The 26,207-nt window shown below is 45.3% G+C and overlaps 1 protein-coding gene across 1 annotated transcript in view; it reads left to right on the top strand.

Annotated features, from left to right (window-relative positions):
* RAB28 (RAB28, member RAS oncogene family) overlaps positions 1-25,550 on the top strand; it is a 156,141-nt gene extending 130,591 nt beyond the window's left edge. The window contains exon 7 of the mRNA XM_060416632.1: positions 23,688-25,550. Coding sequence (XP_060272615.1) covers positions 23,688-24,149 — 462 coding nt within the window. The 3' untranslated portion in view covers positions 24,150-25,550. The remainder of the gene's footprint in view (positions 1-23,687) is intronic.
* The last annotated feature ends 657 nt before the right edge of the window (positions 25,551-26,207 follow it).

Raw genomic sequence — 26,207 nt, 5'->3', positions numbered from 1 at the left:
CAGTCGTGTCCGACTCTTTGCGACCATGGGCTGCAGCACGCCAGGCCTCCCTGTCCATCACCAGCTCCTGGAGTCCACTCAAACCCGTGTCCACTGAGTCAGCGATGCCATCCAACCCTCTCATCCTCTGTTATCCCCTTCTCCCCCCGCCTTCAATCTTTCCCAGCATCAGGGTCTTTTCCAGTGAGTCAGCTCTTCGCATCAGGTGGCCAAAGTATTGGAGTTTCAGCTTCAATGTCCGTCCTTCCTTATGTTAGTCTTTGCCATTTCCTTCTCCAGCGGTAAAAATAGATAGTGGGAAATTGCTGCTTAACACAGGGAGCTTGACCCTGTGCTCTATGATAACTTAGAAGGGTAGGGGGTGGGAGGGAGGTTCAAGAGTGAGGGGACATATGTATACTTATGGCTGATTCACATTGTTGAATGGCAGAAACCAACACAATATTGTAAAACAATTATCCTTCAATTGAAAATAAATTTTTAAAAAAGCAGATAAGCAAGCAAAAAAAAAAAAAAAAACAAAAAAAAACCACAATAGTTCTCTGTTTCCCTGCCCCACCTCAAGCTTTGGCAACCACCGTTCTCCTGTTTCTATGAATCTGATCACTCTCAGAATCTTGTTAAAGTGGAGTCATGCACTATTTGTCCTTTGATATCTGATATTTCATGCAACACAATGTCTTCAAATGGGCTTCCCAGGTTGTGCTAGTGGTAAATAACCTGTCTGCTAATGCAGGAGATATGAAAGACATGGGTTTGATCCCTGGGTCAGGAAGATGCCCTGGAGGAGAGCTTGGCAATCCACTCTAGTATTCTTGTCTGGAGAATTTCATGGATGGAAAAGCCTGGTGGGCTATAGTTCATAGAGTCGCACAGAGTTGGACATGACTGAAGCATCTTAGCACACATGCAGTGTCTTCAAGGTTCATCTCTGTTATAATATGTGTCAGAGTTTCATTCCTTTTTCTGGTCAAATGATATTCCATCGATATACCCTATTTTGTTTATCCAGCCATCTGCATGAAATGGTATCCCACTGTGGTTTTGATGTGCATTTTCCTAATGATCAGTGATGTTAAGCATCTTTTCATGGGCTAATTGGCCATTTGTGTGTCTTCTTTGGGGGAAATATCAATTCATATCCTTCACCCCCTTTTAAAAGAGGGTGTTTGGATACCGTTGTTGAGTTGTACAGATCTTTGGATAACAGACCAAGGACCAGTGAACTGTGATATTTAGAGTCAGTCCTTGGTAAACAGGTCTGCGCATCCTTCTCTCATTTCAGGTGCAAGATTTTTCAAGCATCATTCATATAGATTTGTTTCTGGGATATTCCAATCTCATTTCATCACCTTGACAATATCTGGATATTTCCATTCAAAGGCATCCATGCTACTGGTGTTGCATTGTTTTAGAAAGAGAAAATCTACGGAAGGAAGAATTGGACATTCGGCCGTTGGTCCACTTTGAATCTATAATGTCGACTTGGGCAGAGGGCCTGAAATGGTAGAACCCAGGATGTACATGTTCTAATTATCTTCTGACCACTGTAGGGAAAAGAGCCATCTAGCCTACCTCATTGGCAGTTTTGCTGCCCAAGCCATATCATCTTGGAGAAACAGGGTGGCTGTCTGTACAGAATGCTATGAAACATAAAAAAAACAGAGAAGCTCAGTCTCATTGCTGGGGTCAAAGGCAGGGTGGAAGTGTAGTGGGGGAAACTCCAGCCTCCAGGTACCCTCGAAGCCTTCCACAGGGTTCTGAGAACCTCAAGAAGGAGGTCCATCTCCTATCCTATAAAAACTTGCCCTTTTGGAGTTGTGTGGCTTTTGCTTCATTCCTCTCCCAGTCCTGATCTCAACAGCAATATGGTTTCTGGGCTTGGCTTGTCAAAGCTTTTCACCAGGGATGGTGGTACCTGCCAGTGCCTGCTCGAGGCTGATGAAACTGGCCTCAGGCACACCTTGACCAAATGATGCCTCAGCTGCTGGCTTCAAGGTTGCGGGTACCTTACACTTAACATGTCCCATTCTTCTAAATGTATTTGCTTTCGTATGATAGTCCCTGATCACAACAATAGTCAGACTCAGATGCTGTGTACAGGACCTCAAGGCTGTCTGGTGGACAGTGTGAGCTGTACCCAGACCCACCACGGATGCAGGCACATTGCCTCTGGTGGAGCTCATGTAAACAACTCATGAGATTTTCCCTGTCAGGGTACTCTTCTCACTCTCCCTTATGAAAATAAGCCTCACTGGGGTTCCCCGTGCCAGCTGTGAATAAACCTCAGGGTAGGCACAGGTGAGGCTCAGACTGGGACCCCATTACATCATTTTGAAGAGAGAAACACTGTGTTTTGGCTACAGTTATTCATTCACTCATTTTCCTCTGGAGATGATTCTAGAACAATGGTATCTCTGTGTTTCAAATTGCAAGATCTACACTTCATCCCTCCATTCAGAATATTCTTATCTTTTGGGGAATTTTAATCTTAAAATATTTTACTCTGTTCATATATGTATATATATGAACTTATTTTAAAATATATATATATTTATTTATATTGGGAAGATCATGACTTAGAAGTCATGACTGAGTGACTTTTACTTTCATATATAAAGTGAAAGTAAAAGTCACTCAGTCATGTACAACTCTAGGTCAGAATACTGGAGCAGGTAGCCTTTCCTTTCTCCAGGGGATCTTCCCAACCTAGGGATTGAACCCAGGTCTCCTGCATTGCAGGTGGGTTCTTTACCAGCTGAGCCAAAAGGGAAGCCCAAGAATACTGGAGTGGGTAGCCTATCCCTTCTCAGGGGATCTTCCCGACCCAGGAATTGAACCGGGGTCTCCTGCATTGCAGGTGGATTCTTTACCAACCGAGCTATCAGGGAAGCTATCAGGGAAGCCCTATATTTTAAAGCAGATATAATGTATAATTTATGTATCATAATTGAATATATATTATATATAAACAATATTATTTATATATTTGTTATTTATTTGATTAAATAAATAACATATATTTAATTATGATATATAAATTATACATTATAGCTGCTTTGAGGAGAAGGCAATGGCACCCCACTCCAGTACTCTTGCCTGGAAAATCCCATGGACAGAGGAGCCTGGTGGGTGCAGTCCATGGGATCGCAACTTAGCAACTTCACTTTCACCTTTCAGTTTCACACATTGGAGAAGGAAATGGCATCCCACTCCAGTGTTCTTGCCTGGAGAATCCCAGGGACAGCAGAACCTGGTGGGCTACCGTCTATGGGTTTGCACAGAGTCAGACACGACTGAAGCCACTTGGCAGCAGCAGCAGCAGCAGCAGCAGCTGCTGCTTTGAAATATATATGAATAAATATAACTTTTAATGGGGTTGCCCTAGTGGCTTACTGGTAAAGAATCAGCTTGCCATTGTAGGAGACGCAGGTTTGATACCTGGATCAAGAAGATCCCCCGAAGAAGGAAATGGCAACCCAGTTCAGTATTCTTGCCTGGAGAACCCCGTGGACAGCGGAGCCTGGTGAACTACAGTCCATGGGCTCACAAAAGAGACACGACTGAGTGACTAAACGACAACGACAAATCACTATTAATGCATTCATTTCCCAGTCCCCCCAAGGAGACTGACGAACCTAGAATACTCAATCAAATTTGGAGTCTTTCTGGAATAACTAAAACAACAGCATTAAAGGATGATGGGATGCCGTTATTAACGTTTAGCCTCCTATGCATTCTATTCTGAGAAACAACCCTGGTGGAGAGGAAACCAACGCTAGTCGGTGTAATATTGGGACTTACAGACGGGGGAAGGCAAAGTGTGTGCTCATCAAATAAATAGTTCCTTTTTTGACTTGGCTTTAAATGGCATTAGAATCAAAACTGGAAGAAGCACTTGCGGTTAATTTAACAGATCCGGTCATGAAAGGACCTCTGGACAAATGTCCAAACTTTCCATTATACAAACAGGGAAGCTGCACAAATGGGGAAAATGAGTAGCTGGAACTCAAATCCTAAGAGAAAATGTCACTTGTTCATCATCTGTGGCCAAATAAGTCCATGCAGGTAGTTCTGAATCACAGTCATTACCCTCAGACTGTTTGCTAGTGGTTGTCGCTGACTGGTAATGGCTCGTGGTATTTACCTTTCCAGAGTCTAACATTTTAACGTGTAACAGAACGCTGATGCGCAGGAAGAAGATGGTTTTGACTGTAAAATAGGCTCTTCTCTAAGACCATCTAGAAAATGGAATGGGCAGAGCCCCTTTACCTAGGGTCTATGGAAGGACTTCAGCCTCTGATATCATATGAATTATTTTATGCACAGGCTATAGGTTTGTGCATTTTCTTTAGGCAGAGGATCTATTTATCCTGGACTCTCTTAGTTGGATAAGAGAGAAGTGTTGAGCATAAAGGTAATTTATTGGCTTATTTTCCATGGGCTCATACCCAGGATACTAATAGCTTCCAGAATGGCTGACTCGGGTTCTGTTTCTCGACTTTCTCCACTTCTCCACTCAGCTTGCCTCTCACTTTATTCCAACTCAAGGTTCTTTGTGCTTGGTAAACAGAAAGGCCACCAATGGGACTCCCTTGGCAGTCTGTGGTTAAGACTCCATGCTTCTACTGCTGGCAGCATGGGTTCAATCCCTGGTTGGGGAACCTGCATTCTGCAAGGCATGTGGTGTGGCCAAAAATTTTAAAAAAAAATGAAAAAGAAGCTCTCTTTATTATTTCTTATTGAAAAGAAAGTGAAGTGGCTCAGTCCTATCTGACTCTTTTCAACCCCTTGGACTGTAGCCTACCAGGCTCCTCTGTCCATGGGTTTTTCCCAGGCAAGAATACTGGAGTGGGTTGCCATTTCCTTCTCTAGGAGATCTTCCTGACCCAGGGATTGAGCCCAGATCTCCTGCATTGTAGGCAGACACTTTACCATCTGAGCCACCAGGGAAGTCCATTTTTATTGAAAGGCCACCAACAGCTATACCTACACCTCCCAGCTTAGCACTACCTAGTAGGCAGAGAGTGACTCTCAGGACCCTATCTGGGTCATACAGACATGCCTTCATCATTTGCTGGGTTTTAGGGCGTTGAGCCCCTCTGGTTGATGCACCTGGGTCACTTTTGCACCCTGTGCCCCCACGTTGATAGGGACCCACGTGGAGTGGGGGAGGGGACCCACGTGGAGTGGGGGAGGGGTCCCCCTCTAGGTGCAAGAAGAAGGGAGATGGGAAAGCCCACAGAGCAGATAAAACTATACCAAAACTAGGCCATCACTCACCAGACTTTCAAAGGATTTGTGATCAAAAAGGTCAAGAACCTTAGGTCGTCTTAGAGTCAAAGGCCATATCATGGATTTCCTATGCGGTCGTGTTCAACACTCTGCTGGCCTAACTGAAGAAGATGGAACATTTGGAATGGAATTTGGATGGAACACATTTTGCTTCAGCCACCCAAGTGCGCTCTGGGTACTCACTCTAGCAAAATGTGCTAGTGATTTCAGTTTCCTTTTTGGAGACATTACCGTGTTTGGATTTCCTTCATCTGCACAAGTCTACTGATCGAGTCTTTCCAAATGGCTTGGAACAGAAAAAAACAAATAAAAGATCCTGTGCTCTGTAAAACGTAGTTTTACGCATGATGAACTTTATCATGGTCTGACTGTCTGTGACTCTGCATCCCTGAACACTCTCCATATAATTTTCATCAACCAGAACTCAGGGAGATCTCAAATGCAGGATATTTGCTTCCCTCACTCTCAGTGCCTGGAACCCTGCTGCACTGCATATACAAAGGGCTCAGCACCTTTACAAAATCACATGGACACTCAGGTTGTTTGCCTTCTCTTTTGGAATAAAAGTGAAGGCGCTCAGTCATGTCTGACTCTTTGCGACCACATGGACTGTAGCCTACCAGGCTCCTTCATCCATGGGATTTTCCAGGCAAGAGTACTGGAGTGGATTGGTATTTCCTTCTCCAGGGGATCTTCCCAACCCAGGTATCAAACCTGGGTCTCCCGCATCGCAGGCAGACACTTTACCATCTGAGCTGTCAGGGAAGCCCCACACTGAAAACCTAGCTATAAAAAATGAATCAATGAGTGAAAGTTGCTTGGTTGTGAGCGACCTCATGAGTCCATGGAATTTTCCAGGGCAGAATACTGGAGTGGGTAGCCATTCCCTTCCCCAAGGGATCTTCCCAACTCAGGGATTAAACCCTGGTCTCCTGCATTGCAGGTGGATTCTTTACCAGCTGAGCCACCAGAGAAGCCCATAAAAGAAGTGCTCTTTTAGGCCATTCTACAGAGGGGAGTTAACCTATCCCTGGCTTGATAGAAAACACCTCCCCAGGAGAATGGAAATTAGACAATGTTTTGTGTAGATGTTACCCTCAAGGAGAAGGGAACGAGTTTCCATTGGTCTTAATTAGGGGATCTGTTTTAATGCTCCATTGAACTGCTTTCTGATGGCCCATCAGAGTCCATGAGAGGGATATTAAGCACCACGGCTTTCTGCGTGAGATGTCCAGTGGGATGGCATGGGCTGATGGAGCTACAAAGAGGAGGGGAAAACGAAAGAGAGAACCAGAATGCCCTGTGTCTTGGTTCTGGTGCTAGTCCACTCTCCTGTCTAAGCAGGAACAGTGTTGGGTCAATGGACCACCAGCTGACCACTCCCACAGGGAGCTAAGCTCTGTCACTGGGAGAATTCTACCTGCTGCCTTCCCTCAGGGCAACTGAAAGGCTCAGGAGACCTAGGAGACCAAAGCGCTACTTGAGATGCTAAACTGAGCCTCTGGAAGTGCTTAACTGGGTGGTCGGGGGAGGAGAGAGGGATACCTCTATTGCACAAATTGCATTTATCAGTTGAAAATCACAGTGAGTTGACAGGACTGGAGAGTCAATGAAGGCACCACCCTCATCCATCTAGAGTAAAGACGTCCTGCTCCTCTGCAAATCACAGAGGCTGGAACCTGAGAATGACATTTCCCAGAATTTCTTGCAGCAAAGTTTCAGACTGGACTGCGTCAATGACCACAGGCATTAAGGTGTGATTCACCAGGTGCACAGAGGCCAAATCAATGTTATTGCTTCTCTGGTGGTGGTGGGCACATGCGTGGGTTTTGGCAAATGGGATGCTTTGGGATGACCCCAGACGTTATCCTTGGATATCCTTTGCTGCCCATGATTATCAGTAGTGGTTGTTCTGTGACTCCACCTTTCTAATCCTCTAAAAACTCATGCTGAATCTAAGAGCTGGTGGGAGCGCTAGCTTTCTCTTCTACAGCTCTTCCGATGGTTTTGTTAGAACCTATTTCCCTTCCAGTTTGAAGTACCTACAATGTATTTTTTTTCTGATTCTTAATGGCTACTCGTTGTTGTTCAGTTGCTAAGCTGTGTTGGGTTGTTTGACACCCCATGGACTGCAGCACGCCAGGCTCCTCTGTCCTCCACTATCTCCCGAAGTTTGCTCAAGTTCATGTGCATTGAGTTGGTGATGCTATCTAATCATCTCATCCTCTGCTGCCACTTTTCCTTTTGCCTTCAATCTTTCCCAGCATCAGGGTCTTTTACAATGAGTCGGCTCTTTGTATCAGGTGGCCAAAGTACTGGAGCTTCAGCTTCAGCATCAGTCCTTGCAATGAAAATTCAGGGTTGATTTTCCTTAGGACCACTGGTTTGATCTTGCTGTCCAAAGGACTGTGAAGAGTCTTCTCCAGTACCATAATTAAAAAGCATCAATTCTTCGGCACTCAGCCTTCTTTATGGTCCAACTCTCACATCTGTACATGACTACTGGGAAAACCATAGCTTTGACTATAAGGACATTTGTTGGCAAAGTGATGTCTCTGCTTTTTAATATGCTATCTAATAAGTATGGGCAGAACTATTCAAATCCAAGTTTGGTGAGAGTGGAGGCCACTCCAGTGTTAAAATACATTTCAACTCCACATTTTTGTGTGTGTAGGGGGGTGGAATCAAGACAGTCACTCTCATTTCAAAGATGCTTTCTTTAAACCCTGTATACAGTGCACTAGGTGGTAAAAGTGCTACACTGGCCACTCATACAGTTAGGATTTTTTTTTAAATCAAAGAATGTAGTTTTTCAGAATGTGAGCTCTATCAGTGTGACGCCAAGATGGCAAGGGATGAGGGACAAGGAGGAAATTCCCAAAGCAGAAGAGTAGCAGTTTTTGCTTTGCCAGATTCACATAAGCATTACATAAACTTTTCTTTACTTAATTGTCTTCACAAGCTTTGTCTATTGCTCACTCACTTATTCAACAAATATTTCTTGAATATCCACCATGTGACACAACTTGTATAAGTAGCTGTGCCGTATCCATGAGTAGCACAAACTGAGTGTGTCCTCCTTTGTGCTCTTATGCTAGCATGTGTAGGCACAGAGGGAGAAGACGCAATATGCATCGTAAATACATAACTTTAAAGTTGTGTTTAAGATGATACTGCGAGAAACAGGTTAAAGGGAATCAGACCTCCTCCAGGTGACGTGGGGGTGAGTGGGTTATTATTTTAAATATATTCATCAGGGTAGGACTGATTGAGAAGATGACAGATGAGCAAAGACTTAAAAAAGGTGAAGGAGGTGATGACTGGAGTATCCGAGGGAACAGCATTCTAGGCGGAGGGAACAGCCAGTGCAAATGCCCCGATGCAGGTGAGTATCTAGAATCTTTAAGCCACATCAAAGAGGGCGATGTAGTTGGAGAGAAGTGACGATGGGAAGAGCCAAAGATAAAGTCAGAGAAATAACACAATGCAGTGCAGACTGTGGGAGGGGGTGTGGTTCATGCAGAAATTTTGAGGCCACTGAAAGGTTTTTGACTTTTACTTTGAACGGAAAGAAGAGCCATCAGAAGATTGTGAGTTAAAGGGTGACATGATTTGACCCATGCTATTTTTGGAGGCAAATTTACCTACAATAAAATGCATAGATCTGAAGAGTATCATCTGATAAATTTGGAAAACTGTGAAATCCATGAAACTATCACCCAAGACAAGATAAGGAATATTTTTCTCACTCTTGAAATTTCCATCATCACTCTTATTATTTATTACGTTTATTATTTCTTCTCCCCTATTTTTTATGGGTTTCATTCTTCTTTTTTGAGTTTCTAAAGGAGGTAGTTTAGATCTGGAGTTGGCAAACATTTGTGTCAAGTGCTAGATGGTAAATACTTTAGGTTTTGGAGAACATATACTCTTTGTTGCAATTACTCACCACTGCCACTGTAACACAAAGCAGTCATAGGCCATTTGTAACCAAATAAGCATGGCTGCCTTCCGATAAAACCATTAACAAAAATAGACAGCAAACCGGATTTGGCTTGGAGGCTGCAGTTTGCTGAGCCCTGGATTAGATCATTGATTTTGAATTTTTCCTTTTTCTTCTTGCTATTGTATTTTTTCAGTACTAAAATTTCCATTTGATTCTTATTTCTTTGCTGAGGCTAGTTTTTCATTTGTTTTAAAATGAAAGTGAAAGTCACTCAGTCGTGTCCAACTCTTTGCAACCCCATGGACTATACAGTCCATGGAATACTCCAGGACAGAATACTGGAGTAGGTAGCCTTTCCCTTCTCCAGGGGATCTTCCCAACTCAGGGATGGAACCCAGGTCTCCTGCATTGCAGGCAGATTCTTTACCAGTTGAGCCACAAGAAAAGTTCAAAAAAACTGAAGTGGGTAGCCTATCCCTTCTCCAGGGGACCTTCCCGAACCAGGAATGGAACCGGGGTCTCCTGCATTGCAGGTGAACTCTTTACCCACTGAGCTGTCCAGGAAGCCCATTTGTTGTGTGGCTACTTGTAATGGCACACTGAAGCATCCTTGCAATGCTGCCGCTTAGTCTCTCAGTAGTATCTGACTTTTTGTGACCCCGTGGACTGTGGCCCATCAGGCTCCTCTGTCCATGCAATTTTCCAGGCAAGAATACGGGAGCAGGTTGCCATTTCCTACTCTGGGGGATCTTCCCTACCCAAGGATCAAACCTGTATTGCTTGAGCATCTCCTGCATTGCAGTCAGATTCCAGCCACTGGGAAGCCCATTCTTGCAATGGCTGCATTAAAATCTTGGGCACAGAATTCTATCATCTGGATCATCTGGTGTGGAATCTGTCGACTGTCTTTCTCACTGAAGTTGAGATTTTCCTGGTTCTTGAGGGAAAGGGTGATTGTTTTGATGGAAACCCGGACAACTTGGGAGTTACGTTAGGAGCACCTGGATCTTCTTTCAATTTTCTGTTGTCATCCGCCTCCACTGAAGCCGCTCTGGTGGGTCTGCCTCTGGATCCCAGGTGGGTGTGGAAGTCCGAATCTTCCACTCGGCCTCTGCTGATACCATCCTGGCTGAGACAGGCAGGGTGCTTAACATTTCCTGCTCATCAGGGAGCCTCCGCTGACACTGCAGAGTCGCTGTGTTATCGCTGGACGGTGGTGAAGTCTTGGCTGTCTGTGAGGTCTCGTCTGATTCCCAGCAGCAGAGCTGGGGAGGGGCACCTCTTTACTGCCAGGTAGGGGTGGGACTTCGGGCTCCTGTAGCTCATTCCCGCCCAGCAGACATGAACGTCCCTCTTCTCTAAGCTGCCTTCTCTGATACCATCCTGGTGGAGGAGGTGGGTGTCGTATGACCGAGTGGTGAAGGTGGAAGTCTAGGCTCCCCTCCTGGACTTCGTGGTGATGGTAGGAGTGCAGTACAGGTTTGTCTGCCTAGAATAGTATAGTCAGCATCTGAAAGTTTCTTGTCTTGTTAGGTTTCACTTTATTTGGTCCTTTGGTTAGGTTCCCCCTCCTCCGCCCGCCCTGCACCTCTTGGGATATGGAGTTTCTGGCTTCTCTGCACCCAGTCTGCTGCTGCTGCTGCTAAGTCGCATCAGTCGTGTCTGACTCTGTGCGACCGAATAGACAGCAGCCCACCAGGCTCCCCCGTCCCTGGGATTCTCCAGGCAAGAACACTGGAGTGGGTTTCAATTTCCTTCTCCAATGAATGAAAGTGAAAAGTGAAAGTGAAGTCACTCAATCGTGTCCGACTCTTCACGACCCCATGGACTGCAGCCTACCAGGCTCCTCCATCCATGGGATTTTCCAGGCAAGAGTACTGGAGTGGGGTGCCGTTGCCTTCTCCACTGCACCCAGTCTAGAATGACCGAAAACCCAGGGACATCAGTGCCATGTTGTCCTTGAGGACCTGAGATCTCTAGTCAGCCCGCCTTCTTCTCTGCATCCTGATACTCCTAACGACCTGCTCACAGTTGAACTTCAATGCCCTTAGCTCACCTACTTGCCTCCCATGGGGCCAGTTTAGCTGGATATCTTCAGCTCTTACCAAATCCCTTTAAAGAGACACTGTCCAGCCCTTTTTAATAACTGGTAGATCTCTAGACTTCTTTCTGTGTTTCCTCTCGGGGTCTTTGTTTAGGCAACTTTGTCTGGATTTCCTCACCAGAGAACACCTCCTCTTTCAAAAGCCTGCTCTGCAGAGCCTCAAGGATGTTCCCAGGGTGAATCTCTGTCTTCACTGATCTCCTGGAGTACTTTGTAAACAAATATTCCCACTCTAGAACCTCCACCATGTTCTGGGTGAGTGCCAGGTGCCAGGACTCACAGATGGATCAGATTGTCTTCTTTCTCTAGGGATTTGCAGCCTGGTTTTCTTGCCACACTACAGCAGAGCTTTTAGTTTCCACGGCTGTCTCCTGCCAGAAGGAAGACAGATCTATGTCTTCTACTGTTTCTGTTCTGCAAGTATCTAGTATCAGACATGACACATAATAGGGACTTAAATGCATGAAAAAAATATAATTATGCTAAGAATAGGACTGTCATTCTTGGAGCTTATTACCATCAACAGTTGTTGAAATTCCATGGATTTCAACAAGCCAAGGACGCGCCATCCTGGATGTGATGAAATGCAAGCCACACTTGTTTGTACTCTCAGGAGTCAAAGTAGTTCTATGTTCTAGAATTGTCCTCAGACTCATACATTGTAGGAACAATATGTCAGAGATCCGTTAATTAATCCAGTATTTCTAGAAGTGTGCTTATGTTGGACTGATGAAATGTAAGATGACTTTTAGTGGTAGACAGATGAATTTTTTAAATAGTTATTTATTTTGACTGTATATTAGGAAAATATACATAGAACACCCAAGATATCATTGCTTGACAAGTGAGTGAGTATAAAGGCAAACATGAGACAATGATGTTTTAAATAATAGAATAGGGGCTCTTTTTTCTGGCTGTTCAGTTGTGAAGACTCTGAGCTTCCATTGCAGGGGGCATGGATTCGATCCCTGTTTGGGGAACTAAGATCCTGCATGTCACACAGCATGGCTAAAAAAATAAAGTTATGTTCAAATTGAAAAAAAAAAAAAAAAGGAATAGAAGAGCTAAGATGAAGCCATAGTAAAGATCATGAAGTTAGGACGTGAATGAGGACAGTTTGCTTATTTTACAGATGACTGAACCAAGGCAAGGAGGAGTTTTGCTCAAGTTCACACAGCTTGAGAGTGGCTGAGCAGGAATGAAGTCTCTGACCACCTTGGACTCCAGCTGGGGAAATTTCTGGGTCGCATCTCCAGCTCCGTGCGGTTGTAGCAAAGGACAGGCTGGAGGGCAGGAATTTGGGTGTGGGCACCAGGTGGCCTGTTTGGAGCCAGAGAAGAGTGTGGGAGAGAAGGAGGAAACCAAAGGGAACAGAGAGGCCTGGGGCGTGATAATAAGCCTTCAGTTCGGTCTGGGCTGCAGACGGCCGGGCGGCGGTGGGTGGCCGCGCCCTGGTTACTCTCCGCGGGGGGCTGGGGGGGAGCATCACTCAAGACAGACAGCCTCCCTTAGCCGCGGACTAATGCCAGTGGACCCTGCTACCAGCAAAGGGCCAAGGAAGATATTTTTTTCGCTCATATCCAGACAGTGTCTTTTTTTATTTTGTTCCATCGCGCAGCACTCTTTGGTGCCTTCGAGGTGGAGGTCTTTTCTCATCTCCCCGGAGGGGGTGAGGGGACTTTTCTTTGGGTATTGGATTGAAAGGGATAGAAGAAAAGAATCTGATTAGCCTTCTGCTTCCACTTCGCTCTTGGGAAAGACTGCAGCAGAGAACAAACCCGGCCCGCCAAAGAGAAACCCGACTGAAGCGACTTAGCAGTAGCAGCAGCAGCAACCTTGTCTGCAGAGGCGTGAGCTGTCTGAGCCGGTTGACTGGCTCTTCTGGGAGTCAAGGTTGTTTGGGCTTCCTTGTTTTCTGCGGAAGGATATCTTCTTGAATAGTTGATTTTTTCTTTTTTTGAGTATTTATTTATTTGGCTGTGCTGGGTCTAGTTGTAGCCACGTGGGATCTTCAGTTGAAACCTGCAAACTCTTATTTGTGGCATGTGGGCATGTTCCCTGAGCAGGGATTGGGAACCCTGCTTTGGAAGCATGGAGTCTTAGCCACTGGACCACCTGGGAAGTTGCTTGAACAGATGGATCTTTTAAGCCAGGATTTCATGCAGAAAAGCCTACCCACCAGGCTCTCCTTAAAGAACACTACCCCCCCCCCCCCGCATTTGTTCAACTGATATGTGTTGAGCATCAACCACGCCTCAGATGCTCTCTTGGGCACTGGCGTGTGATAGAAAAGCAGGCAGCATCCTCACCCTCTTTCATTCTAGAGGGAAGACACCAATACCCCAGTAAAGGCAGGAGGAAATCACATATAGATTGTGACTGGTGCTATGGAGGAGAGACACCGAGGAGGAGCCGGAGAATGATAGGAGAGGCCTGGTTTGGAGGGGCAGGCAGGGCAGAGCCATGAGAAGAAGGGACTAGAGGTCGAGACCCCTAATGTAAGAAGTCAACCACCGCATGTGAGAAGCAGGGTGTGGAGTCATCTGAGTGGAGTGCACAGGGGAAAAGGCTCGGTGGTAGGAGAGAGTAGCACCTTCTCGAAGGCCTGTGTGTCTGGAATGTCATGCTGTGGAGGAGGAAGCGGGCTTTGGGGTGTAGGGAGAAGCTGAATGGTGGCAGTCTCTGCAGACTCTAGTGAGGAGGTTGCACTTTCTTGGAAGAGCAGTGGGAAGCCACTGAAAAGCTCATCACTGGTGGCCAGCCAGTGCTCACGGATGAAGGGAAGATGGAGGTCGCCCCACTCCCGGTGGACTCAAGCCCAAGCATCAGAAAGATGTACGGAGGCTGTGTTAGCCTGTCCTCTCTGTCCTCCTGGACTGTGAGTGGTACTTCCGCTGTTGACAGTGGGACACTTTAAGTAACAGCCTAAAAGACCTCATTGTATACAATGAAGCTGGTTCAAGATATAAAGCATTGTTTGCAATAAGTCCAATGAGAAATTTCCTCCACAGTCCAGCACTAGGAAAAAGTCTTCCATTTTCGGAATAGCAAAATGTGTCTCTTCCTTCTCTGTGACAGAAGGAGTTACAGACCTGCCTCTGGTTGCTTTTCCCCTTTGGTTGCTAGGAGACATAGAGTGAAATATCTATGGCCCCCAAAGACCTGACCTAAATATTGATTCCACTTCCTGTTATGGTCTTTACATCCAGGTTAAAAAAAAAAATCTTCTTGGTACTGCTTTTTTCCTACATCCTTTCTGTATTGAAGTTGTGTGGGTACCAAGTGGCTTCAGTCATGACTGACTGTTTGTGACACTGTAGACTGTAGCCCACCAGGTTCCTCTGTCCATGGGATTCTCCAGACAAGAATGCTGGACTGGGTTGCCATTCCCTACTCCAGGGGATCTTCCTGACCCAGGGATTGAACCCACTTCTCTTATGTCTCCTGCATTGGCAGGCAGGTTCTTACCACTAGCGCCACCTGGGAAGCCTGTATTGAAGCCGGCATAAATTTAAAAAAAAGGGCTCTCTCCTCTCAATGGCCCTCTGAATCACTATGCTACCTCGTCGCAGCCCAGGCCAGTGTCTCTCCCATTTTCTGGCACTCCATATCTTCATCCCTTGAGGGGCAGGGAGGTCCCATGTCCTCCAAGAGCTCTTCCAGGTTGTCGCCCTTCTCCAGGTTTCTCCGGCTCTTTGGTGAGTTCCACACGGCTTAGTCTCAAGCCTGGATTCACATTTTTTCTGTGTGTTAGTCTTCTCTTTCTAATGAGATTATATTTTAAAATTCAGGGACCAACATTTGATGAAACTACCACTGGCAAGGGGCTTGCCAGGTGGCACGAATGGTCAAGAACCCACCTGCCAATGCAGGGGACACAGGAGACACGGGTTCGACCCCTGGCTCTGGAATATCCCCTGGAGGAGGGCATGGCAACCCACTCCAGTGTTCTTGCCTGGAGAATCCCATGGACAGAGGAGCCTGGTGGGCTATAGACCATAGGGTCACAAAGAGTCAGGCAGGACTGAAGCGGCCTAGCACGCATGTACATCATTGATAACATGCCTACTGGGTGCAAAGTCTAAATGAAAATTCACTTCCTAATGCTCACAACTACCCTGTGAGGAAGGGTGTTTGCCTCTTTTTTACAGACGAAAACTGAGGGGGATAGAAGTTGCCTATAAATGTGACAAGAGAGAAAGTAGGTAGACCCAGGATACACACCCTGGCTCCAAAGCTTGTTTGATTGGGGCCACACCATTCCTTACCTTTTTTGAGCTCATTGTGGGGTCCAACAAGAGCTATCTCTCACATAACTGTAAGGCCACCTCCCACCTGCTCTCTGCTGCTAGAAAAATCTTCCAATCGAGAGTAGGTTTTCATTTAGAGCAAGAAACCAGACTTTAGTGCAAAAAACTCTCCCCAAATCCTCTTCGGCACTTTGCCATGGAGCTATCAGGCATGTCATGGGGACTGGGTTTCATGCCAGATGCCGGGAAGGATACAGAGGTCACTGACCCATGGTGTCTGTCCCCAGTGGGCCCCTAGTCAAGGGCTCAGCACAGATTCCCTTCTGAGCATCTGTTTTGAGTAGAGGCCAGTGGGAAGAGTACTGCCCTTGTTAAAGTGGCAGAGAGACAGCAGGTAGGGGAGATGGTGCTGTTCAAGGCTGCATTGTTCTTGGTTTACTCATGGAGAGAGAGCCAGAGGGAATAGAAAACAAGTGGCTATGAAAGTGCTTGAAAGGGTTTGTGCATCAGTTCAGTTCAGTTGCTCAGTCATGTCCGACTCTTTGTGATCCCATGGACGGCAGCACACCAGGCTTCCCTGTCCATCACCAACTCTAACAAAACGTGGTCCACTGGAGAAGGGAATGGCAAACCACATCAGTATTCTTGCCGTGAGAACCCCATGAAGAGTTTGTGTATCATGTGGATGCAGAATATCCTTACTTTTTGCAATGGTCACTTACCTACCAGCTAAGGCACGTGAGGGCAGCTTCAGGCTGCGCTTTTCAAAGTGCACCCCAGGGTCTTCCTCCTTTTGATTCATCCACCATAAGAAACCTAGGTTCGTGGCCCATTGCAGACTTACAGAATCTATATTTCTGAAGATAAGACTCAGGAATTCACTTTCCGGCCTCTCCTCCGTCAGTTCTCATGCGCCTAAAAGCTTGAACATCAGAGGTAGAGGGAACAGCGCAAACACCAAGATGGGCACGCCTTAGAGCATCAAAAATTTAAGCTGCCTCAGAATCTGAGTGGGTACTGGTGGACACTGGTGAGACAGGGGTCACCGTAATGTACCAGGAGTGGGTGGAGCCTGTGGGTGAAAGGTACATGACCGTGGCCAAGTCAGGAAATCCAAATTTCATTTAAAAAGTAAGCATGGGGGCAGGAAATTGGAGGAACAGTTGCTGGGATGGGGGAAGGAAGCAAAGTCAAGAGTAAAGTCATATTTTTGAGATTAGTTGTCAGTTGCTTCATTTGCTATTATTTTCTCCCATTCAGAAGGTTGTCTTTTCACCTTGCTTATATTTTCCTTTGTTGTGCAGAAGCTTTTAATTTTAATTAGATCCCATTTGTTTATTTTTGCTTTTATTTCCAGTATTCTGGGAGGTGGATCATAGAGGATCCTGCTGTGATTTATGTCAGAGAGTGTTTTGCCTATGTTCTCCTCTAGGAGTTTTATAGTTTCTGGTCTTACATTTAGATCTTTAATCCATTTTGAGTTTATTTTTGTGTGTGGTGTTAAAAAGTGATCTAGTTTCATTCTTTTACAAGTGGTTGACCAGTTTTCCCAGCACCACTTGTTAAAGAGATTGTCTTTACTCCATTGTATATTCTTGCCTCCTTTGTCAAAGATAAGGTGTCCGTATGTGTGTGGATTTATCTCTGGGCTTTCTATTTTATTCTGTTGATCTATATTTCTGTCTTTGTGCCAGTACCATACTGTCTTGATGACTGGCTTTGTAGTAGAGCCTGAAGTCAGGCAGGTTGATTCCTCCAGTTCCATTCTTCTTTCTCAAGATTGCTTTGGCTATTCAAAGCAACTTATGCAGCTCAATTCCAGAAAAATAAATGACCCAATCAAAAAAATGGGCCAAAGAACTAAATAGACATTTCTCCAAAGAAGACATGCGGATGGCTAACAAACACATGAAAAGATGCTCAACGTCACTCATTATTAGAGAAATGCAAATCAAGGCCACAATGAGGTACCACTTCACACCAGTCAGAATGGCCGTGATCCAAAAATCTACAAGCAATAAATGCTGGAGAGGGTGTGGAGAAAAGGGAACCCTCTTACACTGTTGGTGGGAATGCAAACTAGTACAGCCACTATGGAGAACAGTGTGGAGATTCCTTAAAAATTGCAAATAGAACTGCCTTATGACCCAGCAATCCCACTGCTGGGCATACACAGCGAGGAAACCAGAATTGAAAGAGACACATGTACCCCAATGTTCATCGCAGCACTGTTTATAATAGCCAGGACATGGAAACAACCTAGACGTCCATCAGCAGAGGAATGGATGAGAAAGCTTTGTTACATATACACAATGGAGTATTACTCAGCCATTAAAAAGAATACATTTGAATCAGTTCTAATGAGGTAGATGAAACTGGAGCCTATTATACAGAGTGAAGTAAGCCAGAAAGAAAAACACCAATACAGTATCCTAACACATATATATGGAATTTAGAAAGATGGTAATGATAACCCTGTATGCGAGACAGCAAAAGAGATACAGATGTATAGAATGGACTTTTGGACTCAGAGGGAGAGGGAGAGGGTGGGATGATTTGGGAGAACGGCATTGAAACATGTATACTATCATGTAAGAAACGAATCACCAGTCTATGTTTGATGCAGGATACAGGATGCTTGGGGCTGGTGCATGGGGATGATCCAGAGAGATGATATGGGGTGGGAGGTGGGTTCATGTTTGGGAACTCGTGTACACCCATGGCGGATTCATGTCAATGTATGGCGAAACCAATACAGTATTGTAAAGTAAAATAAAGTAAAAATAAACATTTATTTTAAAAAAAGAGAGTAAAGTCAGATGGCCTAAGATGAGCCCCAAGAGTGAATGTGGAGGGAGGGTGTCTGGTGGGCTTGTGTTGACCTCTACTGACCAGGCATGAATAGCCTGGGCTGTTTGAATGGCTGGAACAGAGAGCCAAATCCTGTCTGCAGGGTATGAGCCCAGGGTGATGGTGCTGGAGATACAAGTTTGATTCCCGTCCAGCCCCAGGCCCGGGAAGGAGGCCTGGTGACTTGGGCCTCCTTCTGCAAGACCAGCCTTCCTTTGTTCTCACCCGTTCTTACCCTCTTACTTCTGAGTCCTCCTCACCACTACGTAGGTGGCAATTGATCCATAATGGACATGTTTTTATTAGAGTAATGGTACCACTTTCTACAGAAAAGAGCAATGCAATTTTGTTAATGAAAGTCATGTGTCGAGACAGGGGTGGATGATGGGGAACTTCTGGGTCTGGTTTGGCCCCGGCTCAAAACCTTCCGGGAAAACACAAACTTTGAGGGCCACACCCAGAAAGTCCCATTTACCTCTGTCAGGCCCATCTGCTTTGCATTAGAGCAATAATAACAGTCGTCTCGCAGTGCCCTTTCATAAATATAAAATGTGTAATAAAACGGTTATTAGAAGGTAATCAATGGTGCTTATGTTTTCTTCTGGGCGGACATTAATAATGAATTGGTGCATAGTCCCTTGGCTATTCTGTGTGACTGGCCAAAGTCCACCTTGCCCCTGGGCTCTTAGAGGTCAGAGGGTAGGACCCGTGAGAGTTCATTCCTGTGCTAGGGAGGCATCTCTGGGGATGCTTTTACTGGAGAGGAGAGAGAAGAACAACTCTAGGATTGGTCCAGGGAAAACCCACACCGACCAAATAGCATTAACGCTAGGGTTAAATGAAGTAACACTGATCAAGAGAAGAAGCCCAGTGGGCTTCACATCACCAGGGCTTATTTTCCCTTCCCCAACTCCCTATCTCTCCTTGTTTGAATATTACAAAGCAACCCGTAGAATACCAAGAAAATTAAGGGCACATTTCAAGAAAGTAAAAATCCTTCCTATTGGTTATCTATAAGAGAAAAGAATCTTACAAAGAACAGATATAGGTATATGTATAACTGAATCACTTTGCTGTACACCTGAACTAATGCAACATTGTATATCAACTATATGCCAATAAAAATTAAAATTAAAAAATCTTTCCCAACGAGGAAGCCCACATGATCTTCCCTTTCTCTTCTAAAGCACTCACTGAAGGGCCTCATGATTTAAAACTTGATAAAATCAGATAGGGCTGACCCAGAGGCGGGGATGGGGAGGGAGGTGGGAGGGGGATTAAGGATGGGGAACACATGTACACCCATGGCGGATTCAAGTCAATGTATGGCAAAACCAATACAATATTGTAAAGTAAAATGAATAAATATATTAATTAAAAAAAATAAGATAGGGCTTCCCAGGTGACTCAGTGGTAAAGAATCCACCTTCCAATGCAGGAGACACAGGAGATGAGGATTCGAACCCTGGATTGGGAAGATCACCTGGAGGAGGAAATGACAACCCACTTTAGTATTCTTGCCTGCAAAATTCCATGGACAGAGAAGCCTGGTGGGCTAGAGTCCCCGGGATCACAGAGTCCGCTAGGACTGAATGACATCATACACGCATCCTGTCCTCAGAGATCACAGTATTGGGTGGGAAGCAGCAGAGATTGCGTAGGCAGTTTGTTGGGAGCTAAAACTACTGCCTGAGTAAGTTCTAGAAGAGCTCGGAGGAGAAAACCTACTTCCCTGAGGTCTCAGCTTCTGGGTCACTCTAATCCGGGAGCTGGTGATGGACAGGGAGGCCTGGCATGCTGCGATTCATGGGGTCGAGGAGAGTCGGACATGCCTAAGCGACTGAACTGAACTGAACTGAACACAACTGCCTGAGTAAGTTCTAGAAAAGCTCAGAGGAGAAAACCTACTTCCCTGAGGTCTCAGCTTCTGAGTCACTCTAATCAGAGTGTTCTCTGGGGTTCCTTCCTCACCACCCCTCCATGCTCCTATGCCTTCTCCCTGGGTGTTGTCAAATAGACCAGGGGCTTCAAAGAACACACACATACAATTTAACCCCCAAGACCTCTCCCTAGCGCAGACTGCTCCCTAAAACTCCAGACCTAGTGTCTGAGTGCCTTTTGGACCCTCCACTGGCAATCCCAAAGTCACTTGCAACTCAACACATCACAATTCAAAGTCATGGTCTTTCTCCCAAGACAGTGTCAGAAAAATTAGGACAACCTGTCTCTCATCACTTAGCAAGAGCAAAGAACAGTGACCGGATTCAAACCCAGCACTGCAAATCCTAGACTTTTTTCAGACATTACAGTCTCCGGGTCAGGAAATGTGGGGAGGGAGGCAGCAGCCTTTCCCTCTTGCTTTGTGTCTCTGCGAAGCTCTCTTCCACTGTGCTCTGTTTGGTATTTTGTGTTCTGTTCAGCAAGTCTCCTGGTTTCCTTTTTCAGGAAGGAAACCAGCACTGATGACTTCCTTTTCCCACTTCACACGTTAAGCCTCAGCTTCCACACGTGGCGGTGACAGCAGAAAGACTCATTCTCTGGGAAGGGAGACTCTTCCGAGCCCTCGCGCTGGACTCCATTCTTTCACGGGATTCTGGTGCCTCTCCACCAGAGATGGAGCAGGTTTTAGCCTCCATTGTGCCTCCAGGCCCTAGAGTCGTGCTTGGCTTAGACTTGACGCTCAGCATGTGCTGAGTGAATAGGTAGTGTTTTCCACACCAGGCAGGAATGTGTTTTTCGCAACTGCGTGCATTGAAAGGTTGGCTGTAGACTGCCGAATTTGAAAGGAAGTCCAGTTGTTCAGACGGCAATTCAACATGCATTAAAAAAAAATTATTTTATTGTTGAATAGCTGATTTACAATGTTGGGTCAATTTCTGCTGTACAGGAAAGTGATTCAGTTTTGTATGTTCATATATGTATATATATATATATATATATATGTATTCTTTTTTTAAATATTTATTTATTTTGCTGCACTTGGCCTTAGTTGTGGGAAGATGTTTAGTTGAGACCCCCTACATGGGGAGTGTGGCGTCTTAGCCGCTGGACCACCAGGGAAGTCCCTATATATTCTTTCTCATAATCATGGGATGTTGAATGTAGTCCTCTGGGCTGTACAGTAAGACCTTGTTCTTTATCTATTCTATAAGGGGACAACAGAGGATGAGGTGGTTGGATGGCATCACTGACTCTAAGGGCATGAATTTGAGCAAGCTCCGAGAGTTGGATATGGACAGCGAAGCCTGGTGTGCTGCAGTCCATGGGGTTGCAAAGAGTCAGACGTGACTGAGCGATTGAACTATATATTAGAGTTTGTATCTGCTAATGCCAAACTCCCAGTCCATTCCTCCCTCACTAGTTTTGTCTGGTTACATGCCCAGGAGTGAGATTGCAGGTTTATAGGGCAACTCTAGTTTTATCAGCATCCATTTATTGATTTTTACAATATACCAGGTATTGTGCCAGGTGCTGGGATTTCAGGACAGAATAAGACACATCTGTGGCCTCAGGTGCCTTCCCTTGTGGCTCAGCTGGTAAAGAATCTGCCTGCAATGTGGGAGACCTGGGTTCGATCTGTGGGTTGGGAAGATACCCTGGAGAAGGGAAAGGCTACCCACTCCAGTATTCTGGCCTGAAGAATTCCATGGACTGTATAGTTCATGGGGTTGCAAAGAGATGGACACGACTGTGTGACCTTCACTTCATGGGCCTCAGGTGGCTGAGAGGGGACAGAAGGGAGGAGGCAGAAATGGTCGGAGGGGCAGACGGGACAAGGCAGCAGTTGTGTGGCAGCGTGGTTGGCACAAGACAGAGGTGCTGACATGGGCCAGAGTAGGGAACCACTCACTCTGTGGGGATGAGAGAGGATGAGTTAGGAGGTGACCACACACTTGAGCTCCTCAGACCCTGAGATCCTCAGCTAACTGTCCAGGGACAGGACAGAGGGGACCTTTCTTGATCTCTCTTGGGTGGAAGTGAAACTTCCTCTAGCGCTTTAAAGAGAAGCAAAATCGAGATCTGTGATATCTCAGAGTTGAAGGGGGTATTAGAAGCATCTAATCCAGTGGACCTCCAATTTCCTTTTAGTAGCAGAAACCTCAACCTAGATCTTACCAGGACACCCATTTTGTAAAATGCATCCAAAGCGAGGGTCTCTGATAGCTTGAAAACCATGATCTAGGCCATGGGTCTCATTTTTCAGGTGAGGAAACCAAGGACAGAAGCCCAGAGCCCATGAGGGGCAAAGTGGAGTGTGCGTCCCTGGTTTCTGCTCTGCATGCCAGGGTGGGTGTGGACAGCGGGGTAGAGGGATCATTCAGACAGCCCAGCCTGGAGGCCTGAGATTAACCATCAGGTGCGGCAGACAATGACATTCTGCACAGGCGAGATCCGCTGGTCCCATTCTCCCTCCTTACAGTTTCTGTCAAAACATGCAGGCAGGATCCTGCTTCTTCTCACGTTTTAAAAACATACAGTGGACTCGTGTTTACAATACCACAAAGGGAGGTGACACGGAACAGCAGAGCACGCTGCCCCCTGGAAGAGCCAGCCGGTCTTCTCCAGGACTCGCTGGGTCCCAGGCCATGAGCTCTCGAAACGCTCTCCTCTGGGCTCCAACTCAGACAGGCTCGCCGGGGGATATCTCCCAGCTTCAGGTCTTAAACAGTGTTCTACGTTGTGCAAACAAACAGCACCAACAATGATCTGACCCTTGGATCCTAGCCACGTCTGTCTGGGCCACTCAGCCTGGGAGTCTTGCGGTGGGTGTAGAGGGAAAACAGATGAGGCATCAGATTTCCAGTTCCAGATCCTGTGTTTCTGCTTCTTGCAGGATGGTACGTGGGCTCTTCAGCTCTCTTAGCCTTAGCTTCCCATCTGAAACTGAAGCTGAAGCTCCAGTATTTTGGTCGTCTGATGAGAACAGCCACCTCATCAGAAAAGGCCTTGATGCTGGGACAGATTGAAGGCAGGGGGAGCAGGCAGTGTCAGAGGATGATATGGTTGGGTGGCATCAATGACTCAAGGGACATGAGTTTGAGCAAACCCTGGGAGATAGTGAAGGACAGGGAAGCCTGCCATGCTGCAGTCCCTGGGGTAGTAAAGGGTCAGCAGGACAGAACAACAAAAACAGAGCTTTGAGCTTATTCCCTTGATTTCCTATGTGTGTTGCAGTAAAATTTTGTTAAAAAATTTTTTAAGTTTAATAAACTATAACCCTGATTATTTATCTTATATGCAGATTACATCATGGGAAATGCCAAGCAGGCTGGATGAAGTACATGCTGGAATCAAGATTTCCAGGAGAAATATCAGTAACCTCAGATATACAGATGATACCACCCTTATGGCAGAAAGTGAAGAAGAACTAAAGAGCCTCTTGAAGAAAGTGAAAGAGGAGAGTGAAAAAGTTGGCTTAAAACTCAACATTCAGAAAACAAAGATCATGACATCCGGTCCCATCACTTCATGGCAAATAGATGGGGAAACAGTGGAAACAGTGGCTGACTTTATTTTTCTGGGCTCCAAAATCACTGCAGATGGTGACTGCAGCCATGAAATTAAGAGACGCTTGCTCCTTGGAAGAAAAGCTATGACTAAGCTAGACAGCATATTGAAAAGCAGAGACATTACTTTGCCAACAAAAGTTAGTCTAGTCAAAGCTATGGTTTTTCCAGTAGTCATGTATGGATATGAGAGTTAGACTATAAAGAAAACTGAGCACTGAAGAATTGATGCTTTTGCACTGTGGTGTTGGGGAAGACCCTTGAGAGTCTCTTGCACTGCAAGGAGATCCAACCAGTCCATCCTAAAGGAAATCAGTCCTGAATATTCATTGGAAGGACCGATGCTGAACCTGAAACTCCAATACTTTGGCCACCTGGTGAGAAGAACTGACTCATTGGAAAAGACCCTGATACTGGGAAAGACTGAAGGCAGGAGGAGAAGGGGACAACAGAGGATAAGATGGTGGGATGGCGTCACCGACTCGATGGACATGAGTTTGAGTAGGCTCCTGGAGTTGGTGATGGACAGGGAAGCCTGGTGTGCTGCAGTCCATGGGGTCACAAAGAGTCAGACGTGACTGAGCAACTGAACTGAACTGAATAACTGATTTATAATGTGTCAATTTCGGCTGTTCAGCAAATCAACTGATTCACAGATATGCATATATTCACTCTTTTTTAGATTCTTTTCCCATATAGATCATTGTAGAGTATTAAAAATGGAATCTTGCAGGCAAGCCCAAAGTATAAAATAGATGAAAGGGAAGTCTTTTCACTTCAGGCTGGAGGGAGTCCTTGGTCATCACTATCTCCTCTGCTCTTGGAGTCCTTCAGATATATCTGTGGATCATCTCAGAACATGGTTTGATACCACTTCATCCTTTAAGACTCAAACATTCTATAATCCCACAGTTTGAGCTAAATTCTAAGTCACAGTTGTGACTAGAAAAACATGTCTGCGTGTGTATGTATGAGAGATTGTACCGTTTTGCATTTTATTTTTTAAAATAAATTTTAATACCTGTGTGTTCTCTAACCAAAACAAACTGAAACAATATTCAGGTATGGCCATGCTAGGTTTAGTCTTCTGTTAATGGGAGTTCTTTCCTTTTTCCATGTTTAATCAGATGTTCCCATCCCTGCATTAATTTAGCCTTTTATTTTATTTTGATCAAGACATTGTATTTTTTAGAAAATGAAGACAATTTAAGGTTCACAGAAAAACTGAAGGGAAAAGATTTCCCATATACCCCCTGCCCCCACCCATGCAGAGCCCTTCCCATTATCAACATCCCCCACCAGAATGTACATGAAACTTATGAATCTACACTGACTCATGGTTTGAAAAGTCCACCAAAAATTCATAGATTACATTACAGCTCACCCTTGGTGAGATACATTGTATGAGTTTGCACAAATGTACAATGTCATATATCCATTGTTATGGAATGTTTTCACTGCCCCCCAAATCCTCTGGGCTCTACCTCTTCATCCCTCCCACCTTCACCTACCAAAAGACTTCATATTTTTAAGTCACTTTTTCTTGATGGTAGAAGTAATATATACTCATTCTTAGAAATAAACTCCTATAAAATAAACAGCACATGAAGCCCTGCTCCTTTGAATTAAAATTCTATTGAAAGGTGGCTCTGCCGCTTATAGAACTTTCCAGGTTGAATGAGTACAACTTCAAAGGCAAATGGGTGAAGCCGCTTGACTTTTCTGGTTGGCAGACCATCATGATCTCTCTCAAATCTGTGTTCCATGTTCATCACATGTGGGTCTGAGGGTCTACTTGCTCCTCAAACTAGAGGCAAAAGAAAAGTGATGAGAAGTGGTTTTTTTTTTCCCAGAGGGAGAGGATGTGTCTAAAACTGCATAGTGAGGATGGGAGAAGCCAGGAGCAGAACCCCACAAGGTGGCTTCAATATGAGAAAATAACACTTCACTTATTGCAGCTGCAGTCCTTTTTCTTTATTTTCATTTCTCTTGTTTTTGCTGTAATTTGGGGCAGGAGCTTTTTTTTTTTTTCTTCTTTTATATTTAGCTGTGTTTCACACCTTTGCTCTTGATGAGGGTGAAAGAGGACAGTGAAAAAGCTGGCTTAAAACTCAACATTCCAAAAACAAAGGTCATGGTATCTGGTCCGATCACTTCATGGCAAATAGGTGGGGAAAATGTGGGAACAGTGTGAGATTTCATATACTTGGACTCCAAAATCACTGTGGATGGTGACCACAACCATGAAAATAAAA

The sequence above is a fragment of the Ovis aries genome, chromosome 6 (assembly GCF_016772045.2).
Source record: "Ovis aries strain OAR_USU_Benz2616 breed Rambouillet chromosome 6, ARS-UI_Ramb_v3.0, whole genome shotgun sequence".
Classification (NCBI taxonomy): domain Eukaryota; kingdom Metazoa; phylum Chordata; class Mammalia; order Artiodactyla; family Bovidae; genus Ovis; species Ovis aries.
Note: the sequence above shows the minus strand (reverse complement) of the source record. Positions and strands in the feature narration are given on the sequence as shown.